Source organism: Echiichthys vipera (assembly GCF_963691815.1).
Source record: "Echiichthys vipera genome assembly, chromosome: X".
NCBI classification, from domain to species: domain Eukaryota; kingdom Metazoa; phylum Chordata; class Actinopteri; order Perciformes; family Trachinidae; genus Echiichthys; species Echiichthys vipera.
In genome coordinates, this window is record NC_139825.1 from 12,042,535 (window position 1) to 12,059,962 (window position 17,428).

The 17,428-nt window shown below is 39.3% G+C and overlaps 1 protein-coding gene across 3 annotated transcripts in view; it reads left to right on the top strand.

Annotated features, from left to right (window-relative positions):
* arhgef10la (Rho guanine nucleotide exchange factor (GEF) 10-like a) overlaps nt 1-17,428 on the top strand; it is a 148,124-nt gene that overhangs the window by 20,866 nt on the left and 109,830 nt on the right. Inside the window, exons 3-11 of one of the 3 annotated variants that reach the window (XM_083939748.1) lie at nt 1,100-1,127; nt 7,379-7,545; nt 9,587-9,679; nt 9,778-9,908; nt 11,969-12,077; nt 13,772-13,872; nt 14,341-14,418; nt 15,505-15,684; nt 16,787-16,903. In XM_083939748.1, coding sequence (XP_083795874.1) covers nt 1,100-1,127; nt 7,379-7,545; nt 9,587-9,679; nt 9,778-9,908; nt 11,969-12,077; nt 13,772-13,872; nt 14,341-14,418; nt 15,505-15,684; nt 16,787-16,903 — 1,004 coding nt within the window. Of the gene's footprint in view, nt 1-1,099; nt 1,128-7,378; nt 7,546-9,586; nt 9,680-9,777; nt 9,909-11,736; nt 11,824-11,968; nt 12,078-13,771; nt 13,873-14,340; nt 14,419-15,504; nt 15,685-16,786; nt 16,904-17,428 lie in introns of those variants that run through there. The other 2 variants (XM_083939749.1, XM_083939750.1) reach the window with 2 other exon arrangements.

Here is a 17,428-nt window from a genome sequence, read left to right on the forward strand (position 1 = left end):
GATGAAAAAATAAATAGTACAAATAAAGGTGGGAAATTCTCTTTGGCCTATATTGAGTGGTACTGGAAAATAAATAAAACTGCAGAACATGAGTAAATGTTATTTTCCACCACTGCTGATGGGTGTGACTGTCTGACACCACCTGGCTTCAATTAACTTTACACTATGTCAATTTTGTTCTTGTAAAGACACAGGATAGTGGTTAAAGTTGCTGTACTGTAACCAATACCCACATACTCCATCCTCTCAACATGTGGGCTGTCATCAAACATCAAACTTAGTCACTGTACAATAAGCTGTCTTTGATAAGATGGCTCTGAGAGTTTATGTTTGTTTTGCAGTGAATATATCTCATCAGTTTCCCATAGCTACATGCTGTTTGATTGATTTCAGCTTGTATGTGGTTTTAATCTGACAGGATTTAATTATTGCCTCAGGCAGACAGAGCAGAGTTAACTTTCTTCTTAATTGGATGAAGTTATGTAGATGTAAGTATGATATATTCACTACCTGGCTAACGTTGGCCCTGGTAATTATACACCCAGATAAAGACATTTAGTTCTTGGAGAAGTCCTGTTTGACAAAGTGAAGCGATTAATGCCTAATTAAAAAGCTTTTTTACCAAGTCTATGTGTAGTAATCCATTAAGTGGGCTGTGGAGATCAGGGGAGTTCTAGGCGCTGATAATAGTTTACAGTGGAGGTCTGTTGCTGTTATGTAATCAAGTGCTGAGAGCTGCTGATATTTGGATCCCTCCCTCACCAGCTGACATGAGTTAACACGATGGGATCCAAAGTAAATCAATTGTGACATTTATTTAGCAGCAGGTATGACATTACAGTACAACTATGCTAAATCATAATTGAGACTACCTCACACTATCTCAGACCTACAGGAAGTGTCCACAAAAGCAAGTTTTCTAAGTTTTGAGAAGCTCTTCTGTATACAAGAAATAAGAGAGGATACGTAATTACTGCACAGTCACAGTCTTTCATGCTGTCTTTCTAGGAATCTGACAAAGTTGCATTTGTAATGTTTCAGTGCTTTCTTTGCTTTGGAATAGTTTGTCTCATGAATGCTGTTTTCCTCATTTTGACAGATGTTCCAGTTGATGAGTCACACATCAGGTAAGTTGCCTTTTATTCCTATTACAGAATGTGGAAAATTACTAAAAGGCAGTGGAGAAAGTAAACTCCAAATCACATCACATCACATCAGTGCTATATCATTATGTCTGAGATAATGTCATGCCTACACTTCACCTAAACACACCACAGTGGGTATGTAATGTTACGCCACATTCATTTGCTCAACATTGAGATGCGAAATGGCATGTTACAGCCACAGTAACAAGGGATAATGTCATAAAGTAATGTTTCTGATGCAATCCTAGAGGGAAATCATAGAATTGCCTAATTCATGATGATGCATACAGCATACTATGAGCCTTGCGTATACTATCCTAGTGGTATCTTGCCATGCAACAGTGTCGGTTTTTAAGACAGAGATTTCTATTGCCATCCCGATACAGGAAGGTAAATAAAAAAGTTTTGAATAATAACATTTGAAGAATGTAACTGCATAGTAATCTTCCAGAAATAATTAATTTTTTCATGGCAAACATTTTCACTTTTCGTTGCTGGATATGACGTGTGTAACTACTAACTTAATTTAATTAAGTTTTCATAAACATTTCTATTGAGCTAGCGTTTGCAATACCATGGAATTTCAATTTTAACACCCAGATAAAATGCTTGATTTATGTTATCAATTGCACCAGTGCTTTTTCCTGATGTGACGTGAAAATATGTGCCTTGGAAAAGCTCCATGGAATAATTTTCTACAGTGCGATTATCAACTAGAGCATGTTTCTGTACATTTCTTTTATATTGGGTGATGGCACAAGCTAAAAGTACTGCACAGATATGGAAAACTGGTGATTTTAATTATGTTATCTGATTAGACCTTTTCTCAGGCCTGATTGGGCTTGTATGACTGTATGAGTGACAGCCCCCTCATCTCTTCTTAGTTTTGCTGCAGGAGTTAGGGAGGGACAAATTACACTTTTATCATTCTTATATCTAACATTATTCCCACCACAACAACCTGACCAGAGGTCTAATTAGCCAGAATAAGTGAAAACATATGTGTGGGTGTACAGAGCCTTTAAAAGGTGAATATCTGAAACATTTGTACATAAAACTGAACTCAACTGCATGGAAATTGTACACAGCTAAAACGTGTGGGAATTAGGAATGAGAGTCTCTACATCAACATATGGAACCATTAAAATCCAATAGTTATCAATCGATAATCAAAAGCTTTATTATTATTGGTAATGTGAATTGAACTGTAGTCAGTAGGGCAGTTCTGGATGAGTAGTATAAATGAAATGTCCCTCCCTGTTGCAGTCAGACAATAGCTTTCATACAATCAAGAAGGCAGTTTGCTTCAAGGCCTCAACATAACCCTGTAAATGATAATGTGATAGTTTATTGATTCCTCTAAAGCAACTTTCCTTTTGACTGCCACCCTCCCAATGGAGTTGCCTACAGCTCATCAGCCTTTGAATTAGTTTTTCCAAAGGATACTTTAGCTTTCTTGAACCAAGGCTCTGCATTTGAAAGACAGCTATTTAATGCCTTAAAGCTGAAATTGGTAACTTTCTATGAAAAAATGTTTTATTTCTACATTTGCTGAAACTGTCACTTTATCCTGACAGCACAGTGAGACAGACAAAATATGAAAAAGTAACGTATCTGTATCTCCACCCTCTGTTCCTTTCTGCTCCCATAGCCCTCTCTGTCTGCTCCTAATGACATCTGCTAGATTCCAGATTGCTGTGAAACTAGGCAGTGCTGATCAAATATGAATCACGATTCTGTTACTTTATTGCACGTTTCTCAAATAAAGTGTTTTCAGAAACATATTTAAGAGTAGTGTTTAGCTGTAAAACAAGACAATTTGTTGAGCCAAAACACAAACAGTATCATATATTTGATCAGCGCAGCCTAGTTTCACAGTTTGATTAGCGTTCAGACGTAGACAGCAGACAGAAAGAGGTAGAACAGCATTGTTTTTTTCAGAACATCCTTCTTATTGTGCTGTCAGCATATTGACCCTGTTCTGACCTGGCAGTAACATGCGGTCTGAGTGATCCAAACACAAGCGGACAGCTCTAACTACAGGTGAAAACATTCTCAGGACGCATTGAGGTCGGATGTCAAAAACTACATTCTGAGGTGGTTCAGTCCGTATGTAGGTTTTTATTTTCATGTTTATGCAAACGAAATGGAGCAGAAGGCTGATCATTTTATTAGTAGTTTTCTACATACAACTTGGCGCATGTCAGTCAGTACTTTTTGTCAAGCTAGTCGCACATTTTAAAAATACCACGATAATAATAATAGTCCATGTGTTTGGTCACTGTAATCTTGATGTGAAATTTACATACCTTCTCATCTCTAGTGGTAACCATAGTAAAGTAGTTCAGGGACATCTAAAATTCTAATGTACTGTACACACTTTTCCATACTTTCCTTGATTGTTTAATAATAGGAGATTTACTATAATATTCTAAGCTAAAACAAATATAAAAAAACCCATTTACAAACACTCTTTGGTTAAAATGTTATCAGTATCATCTCTCTGCAGTGGGCCCTGATTTTGGTGAGGCTGAGCTTCTGTTTTGTAGGACGCATGTGTAGAAACCTCTACTGATAGTGGACTGGTAGGAAAGTGGATTCCTGTGGGCTTTCCTGTGTTGAAAAGAGGGGCCTGCATTTGTGCACAGGTGTGAGCGCGTCTGTGTGTATGCTTGCTACATCATATTTTTTTGCTGTGTGCGTGTGTGTGTCTGTGTGTGCAGGTGTGCAATAGAGTCACAATGAGGTCTTGGCAATTTCTCTTGCAGGGAGATTTCTGCTGAGTGCACATTTCCACTTTGGTTTAGTCAATAGGCTGCCTTTTAAAGAAGAGCTATCAATAGCACATTCCACCATCAGGGTGTTAAGACTGTCAGCATATCCCCCAGATTTGTCAGCAGTTTAAGAATAATATCGCCAAATTACTTTGCAATTGTTATTGCAGAAATATAGGTTTTTCTTAACACTGCATTGACAGCACATCAGCTTGTTGCAGCTATTAAGCTCAAGGCAGCTTCTCTCCTGTGAGTCTTATTTGTGCTCCAGTGTTTGATGCCATCCTTTTACTTCTGACTTCAGCCCCCCCCCCCCAAACAGATAGTTTTCATTAAACCCATTGTGCAGAACCTCAGCAATGAAAAGATTGAATACAAAGATACCATGACAACGCAACATGTATGCTTCAGTTTTATGTACACAGAGCTCTCTAACATTAGAGAGTACAGTATAACTTCAACAGTTTTTTTTCTCCCTGTCAAAGTTACTCTTTTTGTTTAGTTCACCTTTTTGCCCTTTTGCAGCCTTGCAGACCTTTTGCCCTTGTGAAAAAACTCATCTTATGTACCTTACAGAACACAATTTTTTAGACAGCTTCACATTGTTGTACTCGCCTCAGTTGGATGTGCTCTGAAAACAAAAGCATAGGTGATACTGTAAAAGTCTTAAAAACAACTTCTATACAAATGTAATGAGAAGCTAAGCATCAGTGCTATCCAATTAGAGTCTGTCATGTACAGAACAACTTTGGCCAGTTACTTGTGCATTGTGGGAATGGCTCAGTGTGAGGAGTAGACAGTTGTTTTATGTTTATTGAGGATATTTATGACCTGAGGGCAAAGAGAGCTCTATCAGTATTGTCAGCACAATGCTTGTGCAGTTATAAAGAACAGCTATGCTCAAGAGAGACCAAGGGGCAAAACAGGTGGAGCTACGGCAGGTAGTACTGCCCTTACAACAGTAGCTGAAGGGAATGGAAACAGATGGAAGTGGGAGATTTGCATTCAGGCAGCTTCTGCTTTAGGCTGTGTTTTGCCCTGGGCTATGTAATTTGCATTGAAAAATGATTCCTGCTTCTTTCCTTGAGCTATATGACTCACTAGGGCTTATAGGCGCAGCTAAGTTGTGAAGGGGTGCGCAAACATATGCCTCAATCGATAGCTACACTGCTCGAATCACTCACACCTGGCATGAATGCTTTCAGTCGAGCTGTATATTGCTGTTGTTCTGGCTCCACTCTTTTTCCACACACGCTATTTTAATGAAAAGAGATCAGTTTATTGTAAGAAATTTGTTGACGAATAGCTCTTTATTTTGCTTTTATGTGGGTTGAGATCATTTTTGTTCTATAGATTGATATGAATGATCCAGCATCACACAGAATGCAGTAGGGTGATACTTTAAAGTATTTTGCAGCTTGACTGCACTGCAAAACCAAATGTCTACTATCAGTAGCTCTAATGTGACATGTTGGCAGGGCATTACCTCTACTTCCAAACATGTTGTGGGCATTACAGGGAGAGCAAAGCACAAACACAACCAGAACTTTATGTTTTATAATGCTTAGAATACTATACTTGTAAGTCTAAGTTTATTTTTACATATCATTTTTTTTGTCCTTAATTTTGGATCAGATTGGAGTACCAGATCGTAAGGAGAAACTGTAGAAACCGTTTTCTGTGATTGACACGATTGATGTAGTTCATTATTCATGTAGTGAATCTTACCTATCACTATTCCGTGTCTGGTAACACAGATACCACAAACTACATAATACTGTTTTTTATCCTTGACTGCTCTGACTCATAATACACAGTTCAGCTGTACCATACAAGAAAAGATAATGGTTTGCAAGAATGTCGAAAACAGATCAGTCTACTTCCGTGGCCATTTTAATGTAAAGTAAGAGTCTGCCAGGCTGGGGCCTCAATAGCTCCAAATCTATGTATTTTTGTGCACATTATTTTCCTGGCATGTCTTGTTTGTCTACAAGTTACCCATCAGTCTGAGTAGCTTCTGCTGCTGCTGGCATTGCTAGTGTTGCTGAGGTGTTTAGCAGAGGGACAGATTTAATTAGTTTACATGGGACTCTCCTATACCCTGGATCCTCTAAAATTATCAGTCATGTGGGGGAGGACAATCCCTGACTGGCAGCATCAACACAGGCCATGTGATAGCTATGTCAACAAGATTTTCCCCTGTGAGGTCCCCTATTTTTTAATAGCCTGTTCAGGGCATGTTTTCATTCAGAAAGCCAGCAGTGATTATGGTAAGCCGCAGGCATGACAGGTAACGATTTGACAGTGCTTAGGGGCAAGTAATGTATCATAAGTAACAAGCAGTAGATATGATTATATTTTTTCACGTGGGCTTGCAAAAGTTCTTCTGAATAAGTAAAACAGCAACTTATCCCACATACAGCTGAAGTTGTCACTATTAACTCAAATTATGGGGGGAAAAGTGGCAGATATTGTTGTCAGGTGTGATGGAAGATAGTCCCATACTTCATCCAAAAATGACGGAATGTCTTCTTCATGTACCCTATCTTCCCTTATACCTGTACTTTTCTTGTGGCTGGCAATGCCTCCAGAAATTGTTGTCACAAATAATTAATTAAAGGAATCCACTCTGTAATTCTAAATATTTTAATATTTTCACATCATGTACAGTTGGAAATATTTCATGTCTAAAGGGCCTGCTGAGCTTGCACTTAAAAAAATTAACCTCTGCCAAGGGTGAACAGTCCTCTAGTTACTTATTTGGTAATGTCCTTCACATTAAATTGAAATGTTTAAGCTGTATCTGACCTTACAACTGCACCAAAATACCATATATACACAGATAGGCAATCATGGACTTCATGTGCCGGATAGTTTTCATTTAATTAAGTGCAGTAGGTCATGGGAAAAATGTGAAGTGATTATTTTTTTAAATGGTCTATATCGCAATGCCGAGTAATACTGTGACAAATTTTTGATCCGCTCTGTGAATAGTGTCTGTGTACGAAGCATAATTTGAGCTAAAGATACTTGTTTATATGAACTACCTAGTACAGTAGCTTTTTCCTTGGCCCATGACCTCACGTTCCTCCAAATTGCACTAAAATCTGTTTGGTTTTTGACATATCTCTGCTAACCTTCAAATAAACAGACAAACTAAAGGCAGAAAAAGCACAGCTTCCTGGGTGGACGTTAAAATCCACAGGTGCCCATGTGGAAAAATAGTGTTCATACTTCCAAAAGAGTGACCTCAAAAATATCACAATAATTTGATAACAGCAATATGTGCTCTGTCAGACTTTAGGGAGTGTGCATTTCCATGCTTGGATAGCAAAGAAATATTTTGACCCCTACCTCCAGCCACTCTGCTGCTACTTCCTCTCACCCAAATTAACTCGTAATGAGGCACACAGCACTCAGTGTTAGTTTAAACTGTGCTAATATTTGGATACCTTCCAGGGCCTCAGCAGCAGCCACAGCCGAGCCCAGTACCTCAGCTCCTTATGTGGGAGAAGAGCTCCAGGGGCTTCCTGTTGAGCCGCCAGCTGTGGAGCCGCCGATTGATTCAGGACGCCGCGGCAAAGAAATCGGCAAGGAAAGCTCTGACTCCAGGGACGTCTCTGAAGGTAGAGAACTAAATTATATTGACAGGGAAGTGATGCACCTTGTATCGTAGATCAAGGGTTAATTTTTAGACCAAAAAGATTAAATTTAAGCTTGCCTTGGGATTCTTGCTCATTCCACCTGTGTATTACACATAGCGGACAGATCTGTTAGAAAACTAAATTGGGCCTCCAGAGTTGCGTAAACAGTACTGTGGCCCACACCATAATGACACTGGCTATATAAATTGTGTTCCAGCATTTTGTTAGTACTGCACATTGCATCTCTTGACCTTGATCAAAGCTAACAAGAACACCATATTACAGGCCTCTGGTCATCTTATGGTTCATTGATTGCTACGGTGAAAGAGGTCAAACACACATGTATAGACACATCTGTGTGCACAGATACACAAACACACTCCATTCAAACACATAACAACTAAGATACACAAACACACACACAACACACACACACACACACACACACACACACACACACACACACACACACACACACACACACACACACACACACACACACACACACACACACACATATTCTCTGGCATGATTTTATTTCTACGCAGACATGACAAGAATCCAATTAATTCAGGATGAGGATCAATAGGGAACCATTTCCATGAGGGAAAATTGCTTTTAGAATTTCGACTCCGTCAGCAGTGCTGCCGTTATTTGAAGGTGGCTCAGAAATGAGAGATGTAAAGGAGCCCTGCAATGCTGCACAATGTTTTTTTATATCCCACTCTTCTGATGTATTTTCACACAGGACTCTGCTGTCATTGTGAACGTGTACAGTATATTTAAACTAACTGAATGATGAAATTGTATGTGATAGTATATGGAAAGTTGAAAAAGGAAACTCTTAAAACAACATAAATTAGTTTATAATGATTTTAATTGCTTTAAAGACTCCCGGAAATATGTTGCCACTTGTACTTTATATGGATCATTATGAATAATTATTTATTTCCTGTTTGTGAAAGCAATCATGTCCCTTCACTCCTCCATTATAGTCATGGTTGACATTGATCACAAATGCTTTGTTTTTTTCTTTCACATTTTCAACAACTAGGATATGTTAATAATGGCAGTGTATTTTTGCGATTGCCTGCAGTGTCATTGTGACCTGTGGATGAGTTTATCAGAGTGTCATTGTACCGCTGTAGAGAAAAAGTTAAATAAAAGTAAGAAAACACAGCGAGGAACTTCTGGTTTACCATGTTTGAAATAACAAGCCATGTTCCCAAGAGGCCCAGTCACTTTGCAGATATGCTGATTGTCAGACTGATAGCACAAATTCAGTTGTTTTCTCCTCTTTTCTGAATGCACAGGCGTATGAAAGTAAGCGATATATAAAGAACATTTGTGTAACTAATCCTCTTTTGTAGAAAAACAGTTTCTCTTTGTTCATCTCCTGTATTGTATCCAAGGTTATATCCAATTTTAGACTGGACTCCCAAAAATCCATGACAGAATACACATCTCCAATCAGATTAATTAAAAACAGTGATTGTTGCTGTTCAGGGCTTAGGAGAAAGTGTTACAGACAAATCACAGTTTAAAACCAAATCAATAAAGCTCACTGAGCTAAATTAGGCTGAAACACTCTGAAAGCAGTTAATGACAAATCTTGCCGAGCGTGTAGATAGAATGGGTCAATAGCTCAAACAAGCTGGATACAATCGTGTTTGTGGCAACACGCACATGTAATGTGCCAGATCTCCCTGAGGAAAAAGACCTTTTAAATGCAAATTATACAATAAGTATGTAAATATCAAAGTCTGTGTAAATTCCTAACCAGAGGCAAGAAGTTCTGGCGTCTTTTATCTATTCTGCCGTGCCAAAAGGATTCAGGCGATGTAGTTTGGAGCTGTGTGTAAATGTCTTTGTGTGTGTGTTGTTTTTGTGGGAGAAATGTAAAAGACTGATCTAACAACAGGAGGTGCAACTCTCAAACAGAAAAGGAGATAAAAGATATAAGGCACTTTTTTTCTACTTAAAAACAGTGTTTGAATTTGATGCTACTGCTTTTCTTTGCCAGCTTTATGTGTGGCTGAAGCTGAGCCGCAGACAGTGGAGGCTTCAGAGGTGATCTATGATGATGTCCCAAATGAGGACCCCCTCTCTCCTGATGGTTTGTATCTGTGACATAATAGTATGTTTTTAGGATGTTTGTATCTATCATGACTCTTAATGTGGAGCTTCTGATGTGTAATATGTTTGTGTGTTTAGCAGATATGATCTATGAAGATGTTCAGAGAAACAGTGGTCCTCTGGATGCAGACAATGCATGGAGCTCCAGTGAGTTTGAAAGCTATGATGAACAGTCTGATAACGAGACCAAACTACCAACACGGAGCAAGGTAGTATTAGCGAGTGTGTGGATGCATGTCTGATATGTGTATTTATCTCATGCAAATCATCGTCTCTGTTTATTTTACATGCATCATAAGCAGCCAGTTTGCTTTTGGTTGGTTTCTAGCACTATATATATAATATTTCATTTCTTGCTCCTCCCAACGCAGTTGTCTTTATTAATGTGTAGAACTGGAAGTAAACTATAAAGAACATATATTTAACGGGCTGTCTAGGCCTTAAACTTTCATTGTGGGATGAGAGTAAACAAGAAGCATTTCTGTTTAAAAAGCCGGAGAGCTCTTTGCCTTTTCTCCGCCAAGGATGCTGTTCATCAGTGTTGTGTAGCACGGCTACAAAGTGTCAGTCTTCCACATGATGGCACTGTGTGCACATTCACACTGTTCTGCATTTTCTTTATGCTTCACCAGTCTTAAACATGCATTCACCTAGCAGCCAAAGGCAGACTTTTGAGTACTATTAAAAAAAAGTATTTTGCTTGCTGAGTTGAATCATTATTAATATATAGATTTATACCTACCTTAACATATTTTTACATATTGAAGGTGTTTATGTATGGATATAATTCCTTTGTAATCCAAAGTAAATCAGGAGTTTCTGCAAAATCAATGCTTTGAGAAACAAGAGACCAAAGGGGTAAAAAGTGTTGGTTGTTTTGGGAACGAGTTGCTCAGGTAATTAAAGACAGGTTTGGCGTGAAATTCTGCCAGAGTTTTCAATGCATGCTTGTCCCAGGTCACTGAACAAAAGGAAGGATTCAGCCGCACTTCTCAAACATTTAATGGAGGAACCTTAACTATTAGGGTCAGACAACTCTCTGGCTCGCACAGTCTCATCAAAAACATAGTCTTGAATTAGTCTTGTACGATTAATTTTCACCCAGTGTACCTGAAGTTTTCTTCTGGTTCAGTTTGCTGCTTAACCTCGAGCAGAGGTTGCTTCTGAAAGCGGTTGTAGGGTTGTTTCCCTAAACTGCCTGCACAACTCCCCCCATCCTTCTATACATCATTGTCCATTAGTGTTATACAGCATAACCCCTTTGACCAAAGCAGTGCTCCAAGCCTCTACTCTCTATGCTTGTGATTCATTCCCGGTGTTGCATAGCTTGTTTTGCCTTGATCACTTTGCCTCTATTTCCATTTTCTATTTCTTCTCCCTTATTTTTTCCTCCTCTCTTTGCCTTTTGTGGCTAAATGTGACCTGCCCCCATGCCTTGCCTGTCCCTTTCCAACACCTGTAGCTCTCTCCTGATGTACGTCGGCTGAGGGAACGCTGTGCCAGGACCAAACGTGAACTGGCCACGAGGCTGTCTGGCAAGCACAACTATGACATCAAGGTATATTTCCACCAGAAAGAGATCCCAGCTAGATCTCACTAGTTCTTCGCAGAGCTCAAATCCCTCGGATAGATGTTCGTCAACAGGACTGATGATCACCCAAAGCTGAAATATGCTGTGCTCTATGCTCATTTGACTCAAAGGCTTAACTGACTCTCTGCACCATCCTTCCCAGCTTTCCTTTGGACTGTGACTTTGCTTTGAGACACTCTCTTTCCCTGCCTAGTTTAATAACATGACATATTTATGGGACACATGAATTATTAAATAATATTCAGCGTATTTACCTTCATAAACACCAGTGCAACTCGCTGCCAGTTAATGACCTACTTTCCTGAAGTAACATCATTTAAAAATACTACCACCCTGTGTGTATTCTTGGTCTGTGGAGTCTGGTTGCATGGCTTCTGTGATGCTCAGGGTGGAGTTTGTGGTCAACCGAATTCTCCCACACTGAGCAATGCAGCTCTGATGTGGAGCTCACTCTGTTACCATTATCTCTCGATGATATGCTGATAGACTCTCTGATTAGAGGCTGTAAAGCGACCCACATGGAGTCGCAGATGGTGAGATTCATGATGAGCCCACTGAGCGCCACTTCTCCCCATCTCTCTCCAGAGGGGGCATCGTAGGTTATCAAGTCTCCACAGTATAGGACTTTCATTGCACTCTAACACTCCTTTGTTGTTTCTGTTTGCTCCTTCCAACCAGGTTCAGCAGCTCATGAAGGCGGCGAGAAGTGGAACGAAGGATGGGCTTGAAAAGACCAAGATAGCTGTGATGCGAAAAGTTAACTTCTTACAGAAGAAAGATCAACTGGGTAATGCCTTTCTTGGATGAAAATTATGCTATTTTCATAATAGGTATTGGTTATGAGGTCTGTGTTTTAACTCCTTACAATCTCCATAGACTGTATAAAAGAAGTGGACCATCATGACGTCACCCACTCGTTTGAGGACTTCCCTTTAAATGCTTTGAGTTGGGCAATTTGGCTGTTACCATGTTGTCTTTTGGACCATATTTGGATGAGAGGGTGGAGCTAAGTTATCAGCTACTGCTAGCTACCTAGCTTGGTTAGCAAGGTGCATTGCGTCAACATTATTAATTGGAATGCTAATTTTGGATAGCGAAAAAACAGGTTTAAAACAAAATGTACTTACCGGAACAAATGTCTTTTAGTACAATGCTGAAGCCATTTTTAGGTGACCAAAATATTACAATTAGCTATTTTGACCTGAAAACAGTCTTTGAAAGGGTCAAAGTTCTAAGAGGAAGACACCCCCAAAAACGTTCATGGCCATTTAAATATTCACAGTGCCTTGGATTGCCAAGCCTCTTTCCTGGTTGACAGGTAGCTGTGGTAGCGCCCTAAAGCATACCTGCTTTATCGTATTTTTTACTCTAAATGGGACGATCAATTACAAAATGAACATTGTGCTGTACTGAAGAAGACTAGCGATTAAGACAGTAAACTCACTGTTTAAGGCATTGCCTTCATATTTTAGAGCCAGAGGCTACATCCACCTCTTTTATACAGTCTATGATTGACCCTTTCAGTTACAGGCAGTTGCTTACGTGTGAAGCTAGCAAAGCCAAAGTAGTGTTCAAGGCAGATAGAGTAGAAAGTTTTACTTTTTCTTTATACAAATCCCTTTAAGGGGAATATAAGCATTTATAACTATAATAAATAAAGCAGACAGGCTTCCTCAATGTTAAGACAGACGATGTGGTTGGGTAAAGTTTTTTGGCGTGTGAGAAAGAGAAGGATGAAGCGACTCATGCGGCACAATATAGGTTGTGCTATAGGAACCCTTGCCTAACAAAAGAGAGAGATTACCATCCATTAATGGAGCATTGAGCAGCTCCATAAACCATAGATACGAGACGCACGCCTCAAAGAAATCTCTGAGCCATCACAAAGAGGTAAAGAGGCCAGTGATGCTATTTTTAGGTGTTGATCGAGGGAAATCTGCAGCATTATATTTCTTTTCCACCAATCCTCTGTTATCATTCCAAAGTCTTTAATTGGAACGGTGGAAGCTTTTGGTATCTGTGTCTTTATGGTTATAAGTGAAGTGGGAATTTCTTTTTTCTTTTGATACTGTCAAATGTCTTTGTGCCAATGCAGAGATGAGAATATGTTGGATCTCCTGCAGAGATACAGTATTGTTTTGAACCTTTTTTTCCCTTATTTTTCAAAGGCCTCTCTGCCTCTTACTCCTTTCTTCATAGCTCTGTCCCTCTCTTTCTCTTTTTCAGAGAGTATAGAAATCTCTTCTTATTTTCGAGGTAATAAACTAAATGTGTCGCAACGTGTCTCCAGCTGCAGTGAGATCTGAAGGCTGCCTTTCTTTTTTCCCTCTCTGTCATTGTGAGACACACACACACACACACACACACACACACACACACACACACACACACACACACACACACACTCTCTCTCTCTCTCTCTTTCTCTTTATAACGTGTGTATATATATGTTTCCCTTTCTTTATTTACGAATATGTGCAGAAGAGGAGGATGATGCAGGATACCTGGATGTGGCTATGTCAGAAGTGAAGCATCCTCCCCCACAGCTGTGCCCCATGCCAGAGGGACTGACCAGCCACCAGGTGCACCTGACAATTTTCCATCCATCTCTTCTTTTCCTTTCCAAAAAGAAATATTCACAAAGCATATTTAGGAACATGTACTGTACTTAACATCTAGCATTTATGTGAAAATATTCTTTACCCAGTTGCCTTGAGATAAGGCTCTAGGCCTTCACGTTAAAATTATTCATTTGTACAGTATTTTTTACATATCTATATGCTATATTCTCTTTAACCTATTTGGAAAATCTGTGTTCTATAATAGCTAGAACAGCCTCTTTCATGTTACAGGAAATCCAATGATTCAGAACTCCCATGGAGTTCTTGTTCAAATGACTCCTCTTTGAGTCTTTTTGCTCTTATTACAAACACATGATTATCGTGTTATCCATCAACCTTCTGCGTGCTTAACTGAAAGCATACTGCACAGTGGAGCCCCATCATGGCCTCTTAGTGCAAGATTTCCTGACAGGTCTGTTGTCTACGCAGGTTGTCAGACGCCATATCCTCAGCTCCATCATCCAGAGCGAGAGGAGCTACCTGGAATCCCTCAGGAGAATCTTGCAGGTGAGCTGTTAAGTCCCTGTTGTCCTTCTCTGACACATGAAATATTTTCACCGTTAAGTTATTATGAATTTCACTGAAAAGCGATGCGGTGATATCCATCAAATTACAGAGTTGTCTCAGCATAAATAATCCTGATAAAACAGCCGTCTTCATTTCTGTGGCGTTGTGCTGATGCAAAGAGTGGGAGACTGTCAGGCTTGGGCAGGATGGGTGCAGCCTCTCCTCTTTAATCTCTCTTTTTAGTGGGGAAAAAGATACTTGTATCTCCTCATCACAGAGAAATAAGAGGAGCCTACTAAAATGGAATCAGCTGCAATAAATGGCTTCCTTTATGCCCTGCAAAATCTGTCACTGTGAAGATACAATGAGCTACCTTTGTTATCAAGTGACATGATTGCGTGTGATACTTTGGGAGGTTTAGATCTTTTGAAATATCTCTTGCTATTTAGAGTCCAGCCAAGTGGCAAATGTAGAGTCTCCAGACATATAGCATAAACGATGAAAGGCCACAAGCCCAATTAGACATTAAGGGTTGTAACTTTTGTTATTTCTGTAAAACAGATTGCACAATGATTCTTGCTGTACTGCCTGTGTATGTTCCTTCTTTCGATGATTCATTTGCTGTAACAGATTTTTGTAAATAAAACTTGCAAAACATTAATAAAAATTAAGACTGTAGATTTATTTTTGGTGAATTAGTGTTTTTGTCTTTCATGTGTGGCTTAAATACAAAATCTATACTTCAAATGTTGTTTTATGTAACTCTGCTGGGAGCTGCCTTTTGCCATTATTATTCTGGCTTTTATGATAACAAGTCACCTTGAGTTCTGAACATGTTTGCTAGTGGCAAATGTTGTGTTGTTGAATCCTTTAAATTGATGTGTTTTCTAGGCACCATGACTACATTTCGTCATTTTCCTCAATTTAAAGGGTGTTTGTCTGCTGTGCCTCAGTTATCTATTTATACTGCTGAAAAGAAGAGATGCTTAAGGAAGGTGGACTGCTGATTCATCATAAGCACCCACCCACACACACAAATGTATCAGCAACAATAAAACCCCCAATTTTCTTTCATGATCTCACCAGGAATACCAGAGGCCACTGATGGAAGCTGATCCACGTATATTGAGTCCAAGAAAGATCCGGCCTATATTTTACAGAATGAGGGAGATCACACAGTGCCACTCCATGTTTCAGATCGCACTGGCGTCACGTGTGGCTGAGTGGGACACCAATGAGAAAATAGGAGACTTATTTGTTGCCTCGGTGAGTGTACCTGAATGTGCATGTTTTTGGTATGTGTCTTTATATTTGTGAAATAGAAATATAAACTTGGAGGCTTATTTGCTGCCTTGTGTGTATTCTTTGTTTCTGTCTAACATGGAATCAAAGACTTGTATTCCGGGTGAAAGGAACTCAAATTTTTCTCTGCATTTCTATCGAACTGTATAACACAATCTCTTCTACTAGAGTTATAATAAGCTACAGGATTTAGGTTGAGCAAACAGGGATAGTTATCCCCAAACATGTATGTGATGACTATCTCCATTGCATCCAATTCTCTATGGGATACGTGTTTTCAAATTTTGGCACTAGAATAATAGTGTTCAGTGTGAGATTTCTGTTGTGAGTGTCTGCAGTGTGCTCATCCATAAGGTCTGTTTATTATTTGCATTTTGAGAGGGGCTGATTCAACTCTATCCTTCTCTGCTGGCCATTATAGGGTTGTTCCATTGATATCCCCAGACCTATCATCAATTGATCCCACACATGGAAAAGGAAAGTGCTGGGACTGTGATCTCCTCATTGAGCTGCCCCTTTTTCATGCGCAATGTATTTGTACCTGGGTGGGTCTTGTAGTTACTGTATATCTGAGAAGTAGGATCCTACAGAGTATGAGCAAAGACGGTTAATTTCTTGATTGTGATGTGTTCTTGATGTGATTTGATAATTCCCTCCACTCCTCAAACTGTCACTATTAGCTGCCTGGTGTGAGTTTAATTGAGGAGAGAGAATAAACGTTTACTCCACAACAGACACACCGACTCCCACCCACACTCTCTCACACTCCACCAACTCATTCCTTTGCCCAACCTCTTAAATGGCTCGTGAAGGGTGTTGTGGTAACTGGGATGGTAAACAAACCAATTTTTAAAAAAGTACTATATTTAAATGGCCATTTTCTTTCCCCTGTGTGCATTGAAATTACCTACGGGTCGCCCTGCAAACAGGATGGTTAGCCAAACATTCAAGATGTCAGAATAAATTACATGACTGTGGATGCTGTTGTAAAGACAAACTTATCAAACATGGCAGAGCACTAGAGCCACTTATTGATGAAAAAATATGTTTGTTTCTGTTTCCACAGTTTTCCAAGTCCATGGTGCTGGATGTATACAGTGATTACGTGAACAACTTCACCAATGCCATTGCTCTTATAAAAAAGGCATGCATGTCCAAACCAGCTTTTCTGGAATTCCTAAAGGTGAGCGCAATATGGTTTCCCTCAATTTTCAAATCCAGCTCCTCTGTTTTCCTTTGTAGTGTTCAGCAGATGGTGAGTCTAGCAACCCCCCAAAGCTAAAGGCTTCTCAGGTTTCCAAAGAGACAAATAATTTAGTGTGAAAAATTGTCTTTTATTCATGTTATAATCACATGAAAATCACCATCTTGAAAAGCTTCAATGAGTTTTATAATAAAATACGGAGAAATCTGCAAATGAATGAAAAGAAATGACGTGCAACACACTTGGTTAATTTGGTGGTTATGTAAAATTTGAAGATTCGACAGCTTTCCATAAACTAGACAATCAAGATTTATTGTACTGTTTACTGAATGTTTCAAATATTAATTAGGGATCATGAACATGGAAAAATAGTGAAATAGTGCTTGGGTACAAGGAGAGTGGCGAGGAATTATTTAAATGGGCAGAGTTTACCAATTCCCTGTGCACTTGGCATTCATGCATAAGAATGACCTGAATCATTGAGCTGTAATGCTGATTTACAGA